At 43.5% G+C, this 16,417-nt stretch overlaps 1 protein-coding gene across 3 annotated transcripts in view; it reads right to left on the bottom strand.

Annotated features, from left to right (window-relative positions):
- LOC130522593 (BCL-6 corepressor-like) overlaps positions 1-16,417 on the bottom strand; it is a 28,750-nt gene continuing 12,333 nt past the window's right edge. For all 3 annotated transcript variants that reach the window (XM_057027130.1, XM_057027131.1, XM_057027128.1), the window contains 9 exons: positions 15,408-15,839; positions 14,989-15,216; positions 12,025-12,362; positions 7,886-8,035; positions 6,592-6,758; positions 6,227-6,372; positions 5,597-5,674; positions 5,272-5,458; positions 1-1,706 (listed from right to left, as the gene is read on the bottom strand). In XM_057027130.1, the coding sequence (XP_056883110.1) occupies positions 311-1,706; positions 5,272-5,458; positions 5,597-5,674; positions 6,227-6,372; positions 6,592-6,758; positions 7,886-8,035; positions 12,025-12,362; positions 14,989-15,216; positions 15,408-15,839 (3,122 nt within the window). In that variant the 3' untranslated portion in view covers positions 1-310. The remainder of the gene's footprint in view (positions 1,707-5,271; positions 5,459-5,596; positions 5,675-6,226; positions 6,373-6,591; positions 6,759-7,885; positions 8,036-12,024; positions 12,363-14,988; positions 15,217-15,407; positions 15,840-16,417) is intronic.

The following is a 16,417-nucleotide window of genomic DNA, read 5'->3' as shown; positions in this document are numbered from 1 at the left end:
ATTAGCATTAATTAGCAACACATTTTTTTGGGTTTTCATTTATTGGACATCATTTTTGTGATGAAGAAGTTGCATTTTAATACAAAATTACACACTAATGTTTCCTCTCTTGTCAACCACATCACCAAAATTTATGTACATACAATTTAAAATCATACCTGTACCCATAAATAAAAACATATGTACAGTTGATGTATCGCACAGACGTACTTTTACATCACTCTACAGAGGACTCTGTCCGAATATTTTCACATATGTACAAAACCGAATCACGTTTTTTCTTCTTCTGAGAGAAAAGCTCGTTCCATTGTCACGATCTTGCTTTAGCCCTGACGGCCTTTCCGCTAACCTTCCCTTGCTCTTTCTTCAGGTCTCTCTGGATGGTGGTACCTCCCAACACGTTCATTCCCAGATCTCTGATGTGGACTCTGACATTACCCAGGCTCCTTTGCCAGGCGGGATCCACCTTTATGGTTTTAGCACCTTGGCCGAGGTCACAGAAACTAGCTTCTCTTTTGGTTGCTGGGCTATTGCCACCTATTTGTTTTATTCCCTGCTGTTCCCATTTTCGAACATCAACTGTCGCACTTGACTTTGCGGGGTCGGTGATAACCGTATTCTTATTCCGCTGTCTTTGCAATTCCCAAAGTCTCCCATTGACCAAAGATTTTGTAGAATCCAACGTTTTGGGTGGATTTTGTCGTTTCAGTGTGGCACTGCCTGTTGTACCGTTTAAATTGGCTGAATCGCAGTCTTTTAGCATTTGCTGTTGCTCCAATGGAACATTGTTGTCTGAATTCCCTGCAGTTCTACTCCGTAACCGCGGTATAACTTTGACATCAGGCACAGCTGGGGAATTCCTCGCAGAATAATTTCCGAGCTGTTGTTGCTGCCATGTTCTTGCATCAATTTTAGATTCTGGGTTGGCAGAGTTCGCAATTCCAGCATTACTACTGCTTTGCTCCAAAGTGCTGGAGTCCGAATGAGTTTTTCTTTGGGGTTCCAAGACAGTGACACTTCTAGGATCCAGAAGAACTGAGTTGACCTCTTCCAAAGTTACCCTGTTTTGTCTCTGTAGCTGCCACATGTTGGAGTCAACTTTGGAAGCAGAATTAGCAATTCTGGTATGTTTACTTTGTTCCCATAAGTTGACATTTATCGTCACGTTTGATTTCGCACTTGTGGCACCAACGTCATTTTTACATGCTTGTTGTTGCACTTCACAAACGCCAGATGTCATTTTGGTTTCTGTTTTCGCTGTTGCAGCAGAAATTTCTCCAGTTTTTAGTCCTTGTCTTTGGCCTGATTTGACGGTCCTGCTTTGTGATTCACTGTCTGTCTTCGAAATTGCCTTGGTTGGATCCTGCTGCTGCTCGGGCGGCAGGTGCAGTGACGGTGGTGGAGGTGGGGTCAGAGGTGGAGAAGATTCCAGGTGACGAGTGTCCACAAATTCCAGGGAAGATCCAAGCATGCCCGCCAGCTCAGGCGTAGCCTCTATCAGCTCCAGTGGGTCCTTGATATCCGGCCTGAATGAAGCCAGATCCTGCTCGTCTGGACCTGTCAGGAGCTGCGACAGAGAAGCTTGGCGGTAAAACTCATCCTCGGGGATGGACTGCACATTTAGCTGTGGAAAGAGGCGTCGGAAAGAACGAGACGTCATCCGGAGCCTGCCCAGGACATCAGAGAGGAGGAGCCAGTTCCTGGGGCTGCAGGAAGGAGACAGAGAAGGTGTTAGAAATGTGTCTTAAGAAGACAAAACCTGCATAAATATCACAGGAGGGAGGAGGAGGCTATGTGAGCGGTGCGGTTATTGATTTTAATGTGGTCAACACACGGAGCAGTGGACAAGGCCACATGTTGCTTTACATCCAGTTTCTGCAGGAATGTTCTGTGGAATGTTGAAGCAGCCTTCGTGAATGTGTGTGGAATGAATGCATGTAGCCGGTGGCCTTGTACCCTGGAGGAGCCATTAATACTACATCAGACACGAGAGGGGAAAAAAAGAAGCGAGAGAGAAGCAGAAAGGCGACAGGGGAGGAAGACGAAGTGGAAGCCAATTAGCCGTGTCGCCACAGCGATGCAATCCTCGTTAACGACCTCTCCCCCTCTTCCGGCTTTATCGCTCCCTCGTTCTTTACATCCTCTCCTCTGAGGATTGCGTTTCTTTTTTTGCCGCTTTTCGTTCCCTCACTCACTTGCCCCGTTCTTTTCCTTCCACCGCCTTAATTGGAACGCATGACTGTGAGACGTTACGGTAAAGGTGTGAACGGCAGCGTGTGCGCGGGTGCGTTCTCTCTCTCTCTGGTCGACTTCATTTACCACCGATGGATGAAGTTGTGTTTCATAACTCCGAGTTCATTGTTTTTACAGCATCTTTAAATCTGGTTTGATCTTACTTGGTCGATTTCTCCCCTAAATACAGCGTCACCGCGCAGTCCGCTTTATGGACCCGTACTTCCGGGTTTTGTACAAGCCAGCTCGGGTATTTCTTTTCAAATGTGACATTCTATACAGGTTGTGATTTGTCGAAAAGAAAAGTATGAAAAATGATGGCCGAATTAAATTAGGCAATGCTGAAATTGAATTTTTTTTACTTAAAAAAAGATATTTGATTGTGCATCAGCGGCATAGTACGTGGACACATTGTGCAGGATCACAATGCTCATATGCATCCGTACATATGTTATACCTATATATCCAACATAGAACCTCCAACACTAAAACTTTTCATGAAACAAGACATGGTTCAATTGAATTCAACCACAGTCTCAAATATAATAGCAAGATGACTGCTAAGTGGTAATTAGCTGGGCTCCGTTTTAAGTTTACCTTAAATGCATCAACAGTGGGTCCCAGACATAAATTTTGTCTTTGGACACCTTTAGAGGATATTTTGCAGACACTGAGTGGGTGTTTTGATTTCCAATGTAATAATGTTCTTCTATTATTATTTTATTTAAGCCATATTTTTATGGCTTTTACCTAATGTCTGTCTGCTATCTGTTACCAAATATGTCCATAACTACATGATATTGAAGATCAATTTTAAATGCTGTTTTAAGGATGGTGGACCAATATTTTTTAGCCAATCTTGCCTTTGAAAAGTAGATGTGATGGCGGATCTTATGTTGTATAATGATTAATTAGGGACAGGAGGCACTGTCATTTACTACAAGTCCTGGTCATTGGTGATAATGTTCTGAGTGTAATAGACAAGTGCTCTATGGCCAAGGAAAATACCAATGGACTGAGTGGGCAGCTGGGACAGTGTGTCCTGAAACCTCTATTGGGAATGTACCATTTATGGTTGCATGAACTTTGGGTTAGGTATACAAGAGTTTAATCTCTCTCTCTCTCTCTCTCTCTCTTAACTGCTTTATCCTTTTCAGGGATCACAGGGAGGTTGCTGGAGCTTTTTCCAGCTGCATATCGGGGCAAAGGCAGGGTACACCTCTCAATCAATCGCCAGCCCTTGAGGACAAGGTTTTGAGTAGCTGTCTCACCAAATTGAAGAAATTGTCACAACCAATTATATTTAACCATCAGTTTAGAAGTCTGATTATAATTTCGTGATGATGTAGTTGATGTCTATGAATGTTCTTAGTCATCCACATCAAAGAGAAGTGTTCCCAAATCCTGGAGTTACATTTACTGCGTTTTACTGAATGCTGTCATTAGTGGTCGTTGGTGGTGGTTGGCAGTGATTTGCATTGTTAAAGGGGTGTGAATCGTTCTGGTCTTCACGTGATGTCGGGTATAAACCATTGTGAAACTTTCTGGGGAGAGATCCCACGAAAGCACTGCAAGGCTTCATTTATACAAGAACGTTTTCTGTTTTGGGTGTCTGTTTTCACGGGAACGCCTGAATACAGAGCAAACCGAAAGACAGAAAACTCCAGGGTGGAGGGTTTCGAAAACGCCACTGCATTTATTGTTGTGTATACACAAAATGAAGCGATTTTGGCCATGCACATTTTAGCTGCAGGCAACTTAAGTTGTGCGAGTACTCGTACACCATACTTAGGAGTAGAAGAAGAGCAGTGAGAGTAGAAGTAGAACCATAGAATCAACAACTGCCAACTGCAATTTTTTAGTTCTGTACTTCTGGCTTGCTCATAGAGGCAACTGCATTTTGTCATCGCAAAACTTTATTCGAAACCATTAGAATCCACCGTTGTTCTTATGTTAACTTTTGTGACCACATGTATCCATAAAAAGACTCATTACTGCCACTGGCCTGGCTAACAGACTACATCATTTTAGTGGTCTGTGTGCACGGAGATCATTTTCTGTAAGTTGTCGCTTGCTACAGATTCAAACTATCTTTTGTGTCTGGCCAAAGCTCTCCTGAAATTAGTGTTCCTCTTTCAGAAGTAGAAGGATGGCTGAGTCCTTTTCTGAGGAGTTGTCTCTCATGTCTTCCATCTGTGCAGTGTTCTTTTCATCTCACGATGTACAGATCTGTAAATTCTTTACTGCATTAGTTAGCATAGACCACATTACTTTTTATGTGCCTGGGTGTCTTGTCCTGAGGGTTTTTCCCGATTTACCTATGTATGGTATGACAATGCTGTTCCAATCAATTCATAGAAGGTGGTAGTGAGACAGAGGCTGAGCAGAGTGCAAATGTGGTCTGAGAATAGTTTAGTTCTATCAGAGAATGTGTTGTCCTGGATAAGTCGTCTCCTCACTTTGGCAACTGCCTCTGAAGTCGGGATGCAGGTGAACAGTGAGGTGACATCATAGGAAACCATGATGAAACCACCGTTTCGTCTGAGTCTAATTTTAGGGTCCTTATCTTGCCAGCAAGAGACTGGGAGTTATTAACATGGTTTTCAGCTCACCCCACCAGGGAAGTGAAGATGCATTTTTGGTCTTTGGCAATGTTGTATGTAGTTGTTCAGTATTTATTTTCATATCTACATTTTGATTTAACACATATTCAGTTTAATCAGTATAAAATCAATCAATGTTAGCATTGATCGCCCATGCACTTGAGTGGGTTTTGAATATAGTGGCAGGTAGTACTGGGATTTTTGTGGAACGTAATAATTAGAGAAGGCCATTACATTGTAGAGCAACTAGAGAGGACATTTATGTCAACAGATCTCATTGATGTTATTGTTAGCTATACATGATACCTTTATATGCAGATGACATGCAGCTTTATATGTCAGGACAGATCATCCTGTTTTGTGGTTATCCTTGTTTTATTATCATGTTTTCTGTGATATCTATATAAATCTGTAATGTAGGGACATTTGAACTGACCCCTGGGACAGAGACACCTGGACGTTGTAGCAGGGGAGCAGCGGTCTGTCGGACAACTCAAATTCAAACACCTCTCTCCTGGCATGTTGTTCCTTGTTGTTGTTGTCATCCTCTTTGTCGTCCTCCTCCTCTTCTGGCCCTGGCGGGTCGGCAAGGATGTTATGTACTTCTCCGCCCTTGGACGACTCTGGAAAAACACATTTTTACTGTGACATGCAGACTTCAACCTCAGCACAAATACCTGATAAATGAAAACAATACCAAACCATTTCAACGTCTTCCTTTCATGCTCACATGTGCGTGAGGTGTTTGTGTGTTAACTAACCAAAAACTGAGCTGCTGTAAAACTCCCAGAAGATTCCCTGATCACCTTCTGACCTTCCCTGGAGGTCAGACAGATAGTCTGTGAAGAGAAATGCAGAGTTAGCACTCGATCAAAGAGTTGACAAATCCCAGAAGACGGAGGAAGAAAGATGAAACAACGGTGCCACACGCGCAGCGAAAGACTGGAGGAATCGGTTAAGTGTTTACGCTCAGACGGGGCCGGCTTGGCACCGGGTAGATGGATGCTGGCAGAAATGCTTGTGTGTCTGTGTGTGTGTAGGGGGGCAGTAAGCTGTTCTGGGATTCAACATCCAAGCCTCATTAAACCTCTTTGGAGAGAGAGAGAGAGAGGGAAAGCAGGAGGGAGAAAAGGGGATGGGGAGACAGAAAATATGAGCCTGGACAGATATTCAGGGCCCCCTCAAATGTACATGCACACATACACACAAACACACACACAATTTCATGTTGTCAATTTCCTTTTTGGTCATGTGAAGTTATTATTTTAAGATTATGCTAAAGCTGCTGTGGGTCTTGTAACATCTGGTTGCCCGAAGATTTTATTTGAGGGTTTGTAATTGTTAGTATCAACCCCAGCGTCACTCATGATAATGCCTCATTACCCTCCTACCTTCCAGGAAGGTCTCCATGGTAGCGCTGTGGGTCATGTTAATTGCTCCTCGACCAGAGTACAAGGTGAGCGTGGGGTCAGCGCCACAGGCCAGAAGAAAACGTACCACCTCCACATGGTCGTTCTCTACAGCATCGTGAAGCGGCCTGGAACAGAATCGATCCTTTATCAGTAAAATCTTCAGCTTTTGTCTGTTTAAAATTTTTAAAATGTAATTTCTATCTCACAAACCTCGTTTGAGGGTTTTTTTTGCTCCAAAATTCAGATAAACAAAACAAAAGGCCTGGGCTTTTTCAAAGAATAGAACACTGAACAATGTTGAACTCATGCACGTGGCTGCTGGAATAACCTGCGTTAACTCGTACCGCGTTCCGTCCTGAGCGCTGCAGTTGACATCAGCTCCATGCTCAACCAAGTGGCGTACGATTCCCAGCCAACCACGGGCGCAGGCCTCATGCAAGGCGCAGTAGCCAGCATTATCTCTGTGGTTCACATCACAGATCTGTTGCTCCAGGCAGTACAGCACCACATCCTGGACATGAGGTGAAACATGGAGAGCCAATGAGATCACAGCCTTTGAAGACTGAATAATTTTCCGTTTGATATCGTCCTTCAAAGCAGCTACCCTGGAAGCCGCAGACGTCATGACTGGAAATTCACCGCTGGATAATTTGCATTTTATTTTAGATTAAGTTTAAGGCGAAGATACGGCCGGAAATATTAAACCCCACCTTGTGGCCGGTTGCAATATGAGATAATGCTGCAAAACTCATCCATTTGAAATGCCACTGCTGTGTCCTGGTGTACTGAAAATAAAGATCCTCCCACTCTGCCGATCGTGTTCCGATCTCTTGAAATGATTGCGGCTTGATTTTAAAAAATGCACATGTGTATGTACGTCTGCCTGATGGATGACGGCTTCATTTGCAAACTGAGCTCGTTAGCTTCGCGGCTGCACGTTAACGAGAGACACGAAGAGGCAGGGTGACACTTGTGAGACCTGACAAGGCTTGTCGCGCGGCACATGAAATATTCAGAGTCTGTGCTTGTGGTTTAACATGTGCACACGCGCGCGCACACACGCTGAGTCTTCTGCCTCCTAATAATTTCTGAACGTCTCCTGAATTTAAATGAAGGACATCTGAAGAGAGCGGCTGCTTTTAGGTAAATGCCACAGGTTTAAGTTCAGCTGATGACGCCTGCCATAAGGTTTCTGTCCTGATGGTGGCGCTTCACAAAGGTCAGACTGTCATTAAAATCCGGAGAATTCACTCTATATATTTCATACTTTCTCAGTAGGAAATTGAGTTCGTGATTGGGGTAAAATCAGAGTTTAGCACATCAGGATAAAATGGGGCCTCAGAAATAAATGAGGTTCCTCCTCAAGGTGAGAGGAGGTTCTGCAGAGGATGAAATAACATGTCTGAGGATGAAGTGACATCCTGATTCACTGTAAATGATGTAAACGGAGAGTATGGCAACTTGAACAATCAGATTTTCTTTCGTTGTTGTGTTTTTGTTCCAACTCACTTTTTGTTCCGCGGTATTATTGTTGATATTATTAAACTTAAGAAACCCTTGTGTTTTCATAGGCCAAACACAAATACAAAGGTTTTTGTTTTGAGGTCTTGATTCACGTGTGTGTTGGTAACAGGTTACCTCGTATCCTAGACGGGCGGCGCGCTGCAGCAGCGTCTCTCCTGCATTCTTATTCACAATGAGGCGGCGAGCTTCAGGAGGGATTTGCCGGGTGGGATGTGTGTGCAGCGGAGTGGGAGGTCGACAGCTGGACGAGTCAGCTGGAGGGATCTGTGTGTGTGAAAGAGAGAGAGAGAGAGAGAGAGAGAGAGATTTGAAGTGATTAGCATGTACTTGAGATTGGTTTTATTACCCACAAAGCAATTAAGTACGCACACATAAACAGGGAAGCTCTTTTTCTACATCCATCACTGTCAGATGTTGCTAAACATCCACTCACACACACACACACACACACACACACACATATCGGTCCAAAATAGCACTGTCACCACCTCTGCTCCATTGACTTTTGTGTGTGTGTTTGAGAGTGTTTGTGTGCACATTTGTGTGTGTTTGTTCATGTGTCATCACCTCAGGGTGAGGACAGAAAGCTCAGGAGGAGGAGATGGAGGGGAGGACGTGGGGAATCTTCAAGGAGGAGAGGAAGCCAGGAAGGAGATAAATAAGCATTTTCTCCGGAGTTCCTCATTGTTTGTGTGTTTGTTTAACCCTTCCTTGCCTGTTTCCTCTCCAGAATACTTTTGTTGCACATTTTTGTGAGCATTTCACTTCTGTGGAGTTACATGGAGCTGTATCTTTGTTGTCTTGTCTATATCTGTTGTTCTGACTGTTGTTTTTCATGCATTTGAAATTTCATATGCACCTAATGGAAGATGTAGCTGCATTTTCACTGAACGCCACAGTTATTCAGTAAAATGCACATTTATTGATGTTTCAGACATTTCTGTTAATTTTTGTGCCCTTAACATTAGTTTAAACCAGGGGTGGGGAACCTTTTTCATATCGAGGGCCATTTCAATTTTTATAAAGTCCTCCGAGGGCCATACTATTATGAACACATACCTAGGGATGCAAAAAAAAGACAAAAAAAGTCTATAACCACTGTGTTACTAAGTCTCATGATTGCTGCATTTGAGTTTGAATTATTTATTTAGTACACATGCATATAAAATCACCAAAAAAATAGAATAAAATGACAAACAAGTAAAATATGTTTTCATGATCATACAAAACAATAAAAAGAGGTGCAGAGTTGAGGCAAGAGACCCGTAAGGGCCTGTTCGAGGCCTCTACTCACAAAAACTGCAATACAACAAGATAATCAAGAAAATAAATGAAAAGAAAGAACGATAAAGACAATAATAACAACTAGAAAGCACTCGGAGAGCGCAGACCTCCGCCAAGCGCAACAATTCCTGGCATATTGTGATTTCCACCATAAATATTAGTCGCACATATACTTTGACTACATATTTAGATTCCTTGACCATAAAAACATACCGTTAGCCACTGGAATCATAACAAAATATGTCTTAGTTCAATAGTTATTCACGAAAAAAAATTCACGCTTTGAAACAATTTTGCTTTGTCCGGCGCGAGCGCCTCAGCGGCGGCTACGAGGCACATTCACGAACTCTCCTTCGGCGTGAGGTTTCAGCTTCGTGGCTATTAATTCACTCACCACAAAACTTGCACGCGTAATATTCTCTGTCGGTACATGGTCGTGTGAACGCTGCTTGTTGAGCCTCCAAACGCCGACAAAGAGCATTCATTTTATCCAAACGCATCTGTCCTTTCAACTCGTCGAGTTTAGTGTGTTTCGCTATACATTTTTCGTCCGTATCAATCAGTTCAGCCCTCTACGTACATCACATACTGTGTTCACTGACCCTGACCTTGACTCGGACATAACATAACCGTCTGTTTTATCTCAGAAAACGGGAAAATATTTCCTCTTGTTACGAAAGAAATTTCAGGATACGAAGGGCAAAAATACGCTACCGCTGCTACTCGCAGCTCGCGGAGTTTAGCGAACGGTCCCACTGTATAAGTGCACATATAAAATATAAAAATCTTATTGCGTTGCGGGCCGGTAGAAATGGTCTCGGAGGCCGTATATGGCCCGGAGGCCGGGGGTTCCCCACCCCTGGTTTAAGCACAAATCCAACCAATTCTTTATTATATTCTTCAAGTCTGTTTAGTTTTGGACATTTAATTTAAACCATTGCTTAATACTTATAAGTACCCCATTATAAAAATGCCATCTTCTAAATAAAATATTAAATAATATTTATTGTTTGTTTTTAAAAATGTAAATTTCTTCTAAAATTTATGGTTATATAAGCTAGTTAACATCATGTTTTAATCTCTTATTTAAAGTTCAAATTAATGAATGTATTCTCTAAATGAGGATAATCGGAGGCACGGAGAGGCGGATAAAGAGCTGCATCGCTGAGCCGCTGAAGCCACGGCAACAGTCTCCGCTGCTTAGCCAGACAGCGTGTGTGTTTTAGTGTTTGTGTGTAATGTGTGTGTGCAGGCGTCTGTCAAACGAAGCTGCTCGCCGCCACGCATCGACAGATAGGATGCGAGCTTTGCCCTGGAGGTGTGTGTGTGTGTGTGTGTGTGTGTGTGTGTGTGTGTGGATGTGTGTGTTTGACTCAAATAAGGAGGAGGGTAGAGAGAGCAAGCAAAAGGAAGCATGAGAGAGCCAGACTGTGTGTGTGTATGCATGTGTGTGTGTGTGTGTTTGTGTCTCCTCGCTGCCCTGAGGAAAACTCCGGTGCAGCAGCTGTCAAAACGGCACAAGCTGCCACGCACGCACGCAAACACGCACGCACGCAAACACAGCAGAAGCGGCGAATATTATTCTTCCGCTATAACCTTCAATCACTCCATCCCTTCCTCTTTTCCTCGTTTGCTCTCTCCTTCACTTTAATCTGCAGTGAATTGAATTACTCACGTGTACACCCACCCACCCACCCACCCACCCACACACACACACACACACACGCACACACACACACACACACACGCACACACACACACAACACACACACACACACACACATACACACTTTCCCTGCCGAGTTTTCCCACCGAGCTCCAATCACGATGATAATTGCAACGATTAACAGAGGAGAGAAAGCAAAAAAGATGTTTCAGTCTTTAAGAGTTTGAAATTGTTCGACAGTTTTGAACAAAACAAGAAAACCTTCACAGCATTGTCGCTCTACCAAAGCGCTTGATTGTTTTCATAACCATGACAGATTAGTGCCAATATCAAGGATTTTACTCAGGAATTATGGTGATTTATATCCACTGATTTCATAAATGAATACCCAGGAATCATGACTGTATTGCACCCTGAGCTCTGCTCAGGACAACGGCCCTACCTCATCGAGAAAAGCCTGTCTCACCAATTTCTTTAATTGGCTTTGCAATTTTCTCCCTTTTAAGATACAACCTTGCTACCCCATCATCTGCTGCACAAAACATGGGTCTGCCCACAGCGTGAACTTGCCGTTCACACTTCTAAATGCATTTTCTAAACTGGGTGTACCAGTGTAAAAACCCACGTTCAACCGCTATATTAGTGCAAGGGTAAAAAGTGTCGCATTACGACACGTGGACCTGAAGCGAAACCCCGACACGCTGCTCTACACATGTGTTGCAGCAATTTGCGAGTTTCACGACCACAAAATGCTGACAGATGTTGGCAGACCGACGGCTGATTCGTGTGCTGTTCTTTTGCATGGGCTAAAAACAATGACTACATTTATTTACTATCTCAGCTATACAACGTTTTTCAATGTTTTTCCATCGCCGGTTGTTGTAGCAACATCTGAGGAAACTGTTGCAGGTGCCACGCAGACACTGTCACAACACGTAAAACTTGGTTGTGGCAGTTGACTGATGGCTGATTGCCACAAAGAGGAGGCTGTTTTTATTTGATGTGTTTGCAGGCAGCAAAACAATGACCAGCAGCACAGGAATGGATTTCCCCGTTCAGAGGTTGACAAAATAACAATTTGCCAGTTGCCATTCGTGATCCAGTAGCTGAAACGTTTAGCTTTTACATTATGTCCTGGCTCACAGTTCCCCGTATTGCATGGCCGTCGATCCTGACCTGACTGAATACTGATGAGCATCTTGCAAATGATTGTCTACTTGAATCAACCAGAATTTTCAAAAACTGGCATTCACCAGTTTTATATAATCAAATCTATCTGTTTATGAAGATAAATCTTGCTTACCATTTCAGTTTCCTCATCTTGGGCCCCTCCTCCTTCCGCCTCTTCCTGCCCAGTCTCCCCTTCGGTGTGCTTGGTCTTACAGGGACGCTTCCCCTTTGGTTTGGTGAGGTCATCTTCATGACAGTGGGGAGGATGGGAGTCAGGTGACAAGGACGTCGTCAGTGGAAGTGAAGGGACAGAGGAGAGGAAACCACAGGCTCCCTGGTGGTCTCTTGATTTCCGATGCTTGTCTTGGAGACCGTTGGATGGAAGGGAGGCAAAGGGTGCAGGGGAGACCTGCAGGGGGGCGGAGCTGTACTGAAAATCTGCTGGGGTGGAGGGTGGTGCCATGTGGAAAACTGGGGGGAAAGTGGATAAGAAGTGAGATTTTTTATTTTGTTCTTGAGATACTCTTAGCTACAGACTGCATCTACTGTCGCAACGAAAAAGCAGAGAAATGAGCGCGCCACTTTGGTTTAGCATCAAAAGCGTTGCTGAGTGATGGCTAAAACTTGCAAACATGTCATGTCAGCCATGACATCAATGTTATTCTTTTAAAGTTATTCTTTTTAAGAACCAAGCAGTGTCCCATTGATGTCACCCAGTGCTTTCTATTTTTTCAGCGGGACCATTAGAACAGGTCTTGACACTGTCAATGCTTTAGCCAAATCCTTCTTTTCTATCACGGTTACTGTTTATTCAAAGTCGAACATTTTAAAATGTACCTGACAGCGTTTCCACTGTAATTGCCATTGATAGCCCCAAAAAAGTGACCTATCCATTCATTCATGAATCAATATTCAGTTCCGTTTATGAATCTCTGTGTCCACTGTGCTTGGGGACACAGTATTGGCTCAAAATGTTTAGACACTACAGTTCCTTTGGTTCCATGGTACCTAAAGGCGGGGTCTTCAGAACAAGATGGTCAGAAAGTCTCCTGATGCCGTTTGCACGTATAGACAACTCCTTATTAATTTCTGATAAATCAATTTTTTTGGACTGGTCAGTCTTTTATCATCAGTCTTTTCTCATCAGTTAATACAGAAGACAGAAACCCTGATACAGTCAGAAGCAAAATCCAGACACTTTATAGTGTGCGAAATCCAAAATGTAGCAAGACTTCACCAAAAATTCACACAAACATCTTAAACACAACACCAAATTCCACCATCCGCGTCATTGCAAAGGGAACCGCAAGCGCATCTGATATATTATTGGGGTCACTGAAAGCTTGGGCATATCATGGGATGTTTGTAGCTAGCCAACTAAGGCGGTGTCTAAAAAAAGGAAACAATATTGGAGGCAATGGACTACATTATATTGACTTTTTTTTCTGCGGGACTCCAGAGTAATGAAAAATAGATGAATAAATGCACTTTATTCAGTCGTCCTCTCCTTGTGATCTTGAATATACAGTCTGGGTGATCAAAAAATTTGAATGCAATATAAATTGCAGACATGATTTCTACCCTCCATCAACCCTAAAATAATCCCCTGTCAATCTACTGTGATCTTCCAAACAGATGTTAAAAAGATTCCATAAATCATGGTTCCCAGACCAAGTGTGGAGTTTGAGATCCTTAAAGCCTTTCAGATGGAAGGTAAACCATAAAGTTGCCATTGAAGGTCTTAGCAGACTTTCCTTGAAGTTTCCAGGGGTGCACAAATATTGGTCAGCCATCAAGAACGAGGAACATCGGCTACTTCAGCGTAATCCATGTATCCCTCAGCGTGGTTGGGTCAGCATACCTCAGGAGTGCTTCAGCAACAGTTTTTGCCTTTGCTTTGTCTCTACTTTAATAATTAAGGAGTTGGTCACAAAAGACAGGAAGAAATAGATAGAAAAAGTAAGAAAGATGGAGAGGTGGTGAGACGGAGGGGAACAAAGAAATGTAGAGCTTCCTCACTTGAGTGGAGGGGCAACCAAGCGGCGCGAGCGAGCCAGTGGATTGTGGGGGATGGGAGGAGGGAGTTTTGCTTTCTATTGCAGCTGGCTTCAAGACACGCAACACACCGGGGCTGCACACGCACGCACAAACACACACACACAAGAAATGTGTAATATTAGTAAATACAATCACGTGTGTGCGCACACAGCCAAAGGTTCAGGGAGTCACGCCACATTCGTCTGCTGTATTATTCATTAGTCTGGACACAGACAGTTGCACACAGTTGTTTGTGCACCTACGCACACCTGACTGGAATGTTCTGATTAGCGTGCATGTGTGCAACAGAAATTCTGTTTAAACAGGGTCACATTTCACAAACTATTGTCTTTTTACCTCTGAAATAAGTCAACAGTGCAATTAGCTGAAGCAACAAAAGTTGCAAATGCACTTTTGTTGCTCCTGGATGTCCATTTTTTCCCAGTTTTGCTGGGTTCTCTGTTTGCCACATTTCCTCATTGCACATTCTCTTTTCCTGTTTTGCTTCCACAATGGCTTTGAGATGTAAATCAAAGCAAAAAATCCATCCAGGTGGCTGCATGTATACCCGCACAAAAGAGACTGGTTTTTGACTTTTTTGAACCGTGGACAAAGACATTTATTATTTGGGAGAAAGGTTGCAGCAGGAAAGTTGCACGTTTGCCCCTTAATTTGTAGGAAGTGACAGTCTGTCAGAGCACACAGAACTTCAGCATTCATGAAAACAAAGAGGCTGCCAAAACATTCCGTATGATTATTTGGCACGTGTGTATGTGTGTGTGTGTGCGTGTTGTGTTTGGGCTCCATCTGGAAATTGTTTACATGCGACAAGTTTTCACACGCGCGTGTGCACACACACACACACGCGCACACGCACACACACACACACACACACACACACACACACGGTTGGTGTTGTTCTACTTGGGAGCTCCATCAATCAGGCAGAAAAAAGTGAGGAGGGGAGTTACGTGTGGAAACACCTTTGATTCAAACACTGTACATTTTCAACATTTGATGTAATTTTCTCATCTTAGACGATGAAATGTGAATATTTTACCTTTCGGATCATTCCTCTTCACAGGTGTTGGGTTTCGCCACACTCCGCTGACCTCTGCACTTCCACCGATGGCTGGGTCATCCGTTCTCAACTTCCTGTCCACTTCCACTGACCTTGGGCCACACGGCAGCCATTGTCGGAGCTCTCCGGCAAGGTGGGACTTGTTTAACCGTAGGCCATTCAGCTCAATGCAAACTTTGAGCTTCTTCACATCCTCGAGGGTCGAGTCTGATGTCGGTCAGAAAACAAATGGAAATCAATCAAAAGAGACTAAAACTGATCACAGGCAGTAAAATCATACAGTTGTGTGACATTAGCAGGATTCACTGGTATGAAACAAATTATGGGACTAATAACAGAATGTAACAAGTGTAAAAGGTTTTAGCTATGAAGGTGGAAGACCACCTTCACTAACTTACGGTTAGTAAACATGGCCTTCTTGGCGGGGGTTCCCGAATTCTCCTCCTCCTCCTCCTTTTCTTGTTCTCTCTCTTTTTCTCTCTCTCTCTTCTGTCGCCCACTAACGATGCTGCTTTGGTGAAATGGCTCAAGGCTAAAAATACGCTTTCTGTTTATGGCCACGCTGAGATTTGAACCTGCGAGTCCCAGTGAGGATGTGTTTCCTTGAAACGGGCTTCTGGCTGCAGACAGAAATATTTCTTGCTGCTGTGGCTGTGAGACAAAACTGTGATCTTTCCTCTTCTCAGCTGGAACATCTCCCTCTTCCTCTATATTATTCCTCTGCTCCTCTGCTGTGCTGTCAATCTTCTCGTGGAGGACATAGACGTTATCAGCGTGATGGCGCAGTGGTGTCACGGATACATGGGTGTGGGGACAGGTTGGATGGAAGTCTACAAAATAAAGCAAAATAACAAATTGGACATTTATCCTGATCACAGGGGCCTCAATGTTCCCTCATCAATGACCAGGAACAAACTGATCTGTCATCACGTGCAGTTGATGCTCTGTTGCAGATCCACGTGAACGCTGCTGATAACAGGATGCTGCAACAGCAGAGGAGTATCATGCACCTCGAGGTGAGTCTAAATAATTACAATATGCAGATGATGCTGTTGTGTGAGGCTTCTCTAATTTTAACCCCTCGTTGAACAGTTGGATTTTGAGCAATGATGCATTCGTATCACTCAGCTTTACCCTCTCTGGAGTTTGCTTTCCATTAATTTATGACAGAAATTTGATGCTTTTAATAATTAATGGATTTGATGTAATTCTTTCTTGCCTCAATGCTGCCCTGTAGTTACAGCATGGTTTAATGGAGAAGGATTACCTTGGCCTTTAGGGCTCATTTAAGGGCACATTTTCTTGGATGTCATAGATATTCTCGGGAGTCTTGCCGCAATGTTAAATTCTTCATTAAAGACTTGCGCTGCTGCTTCGAGAGGCAGATCAAATTTGTTAGCCTTTTATC

This window comes from Takifugu flavidus, chromosome 3 (assembly GCF_003711565.1).
Source record: "Takifugu flavidus isolate HTHZ2018 chromosome 3, ASM371156v2, whole genome shotgun sequence".
Taxonomy (NCBI): domain Eukaryota; kingdom Metazoa; phylum Chordata; class Actinopteri; order Tetraodontiformes; family Tetraodontidae; genus Takifugu; species Takifugu flavidus.
The sequence above is the reverse complement of the archived record's forward strand: the minus strand, read 5'-3'. Positions and strand labels throughout refer to the sequence as shown.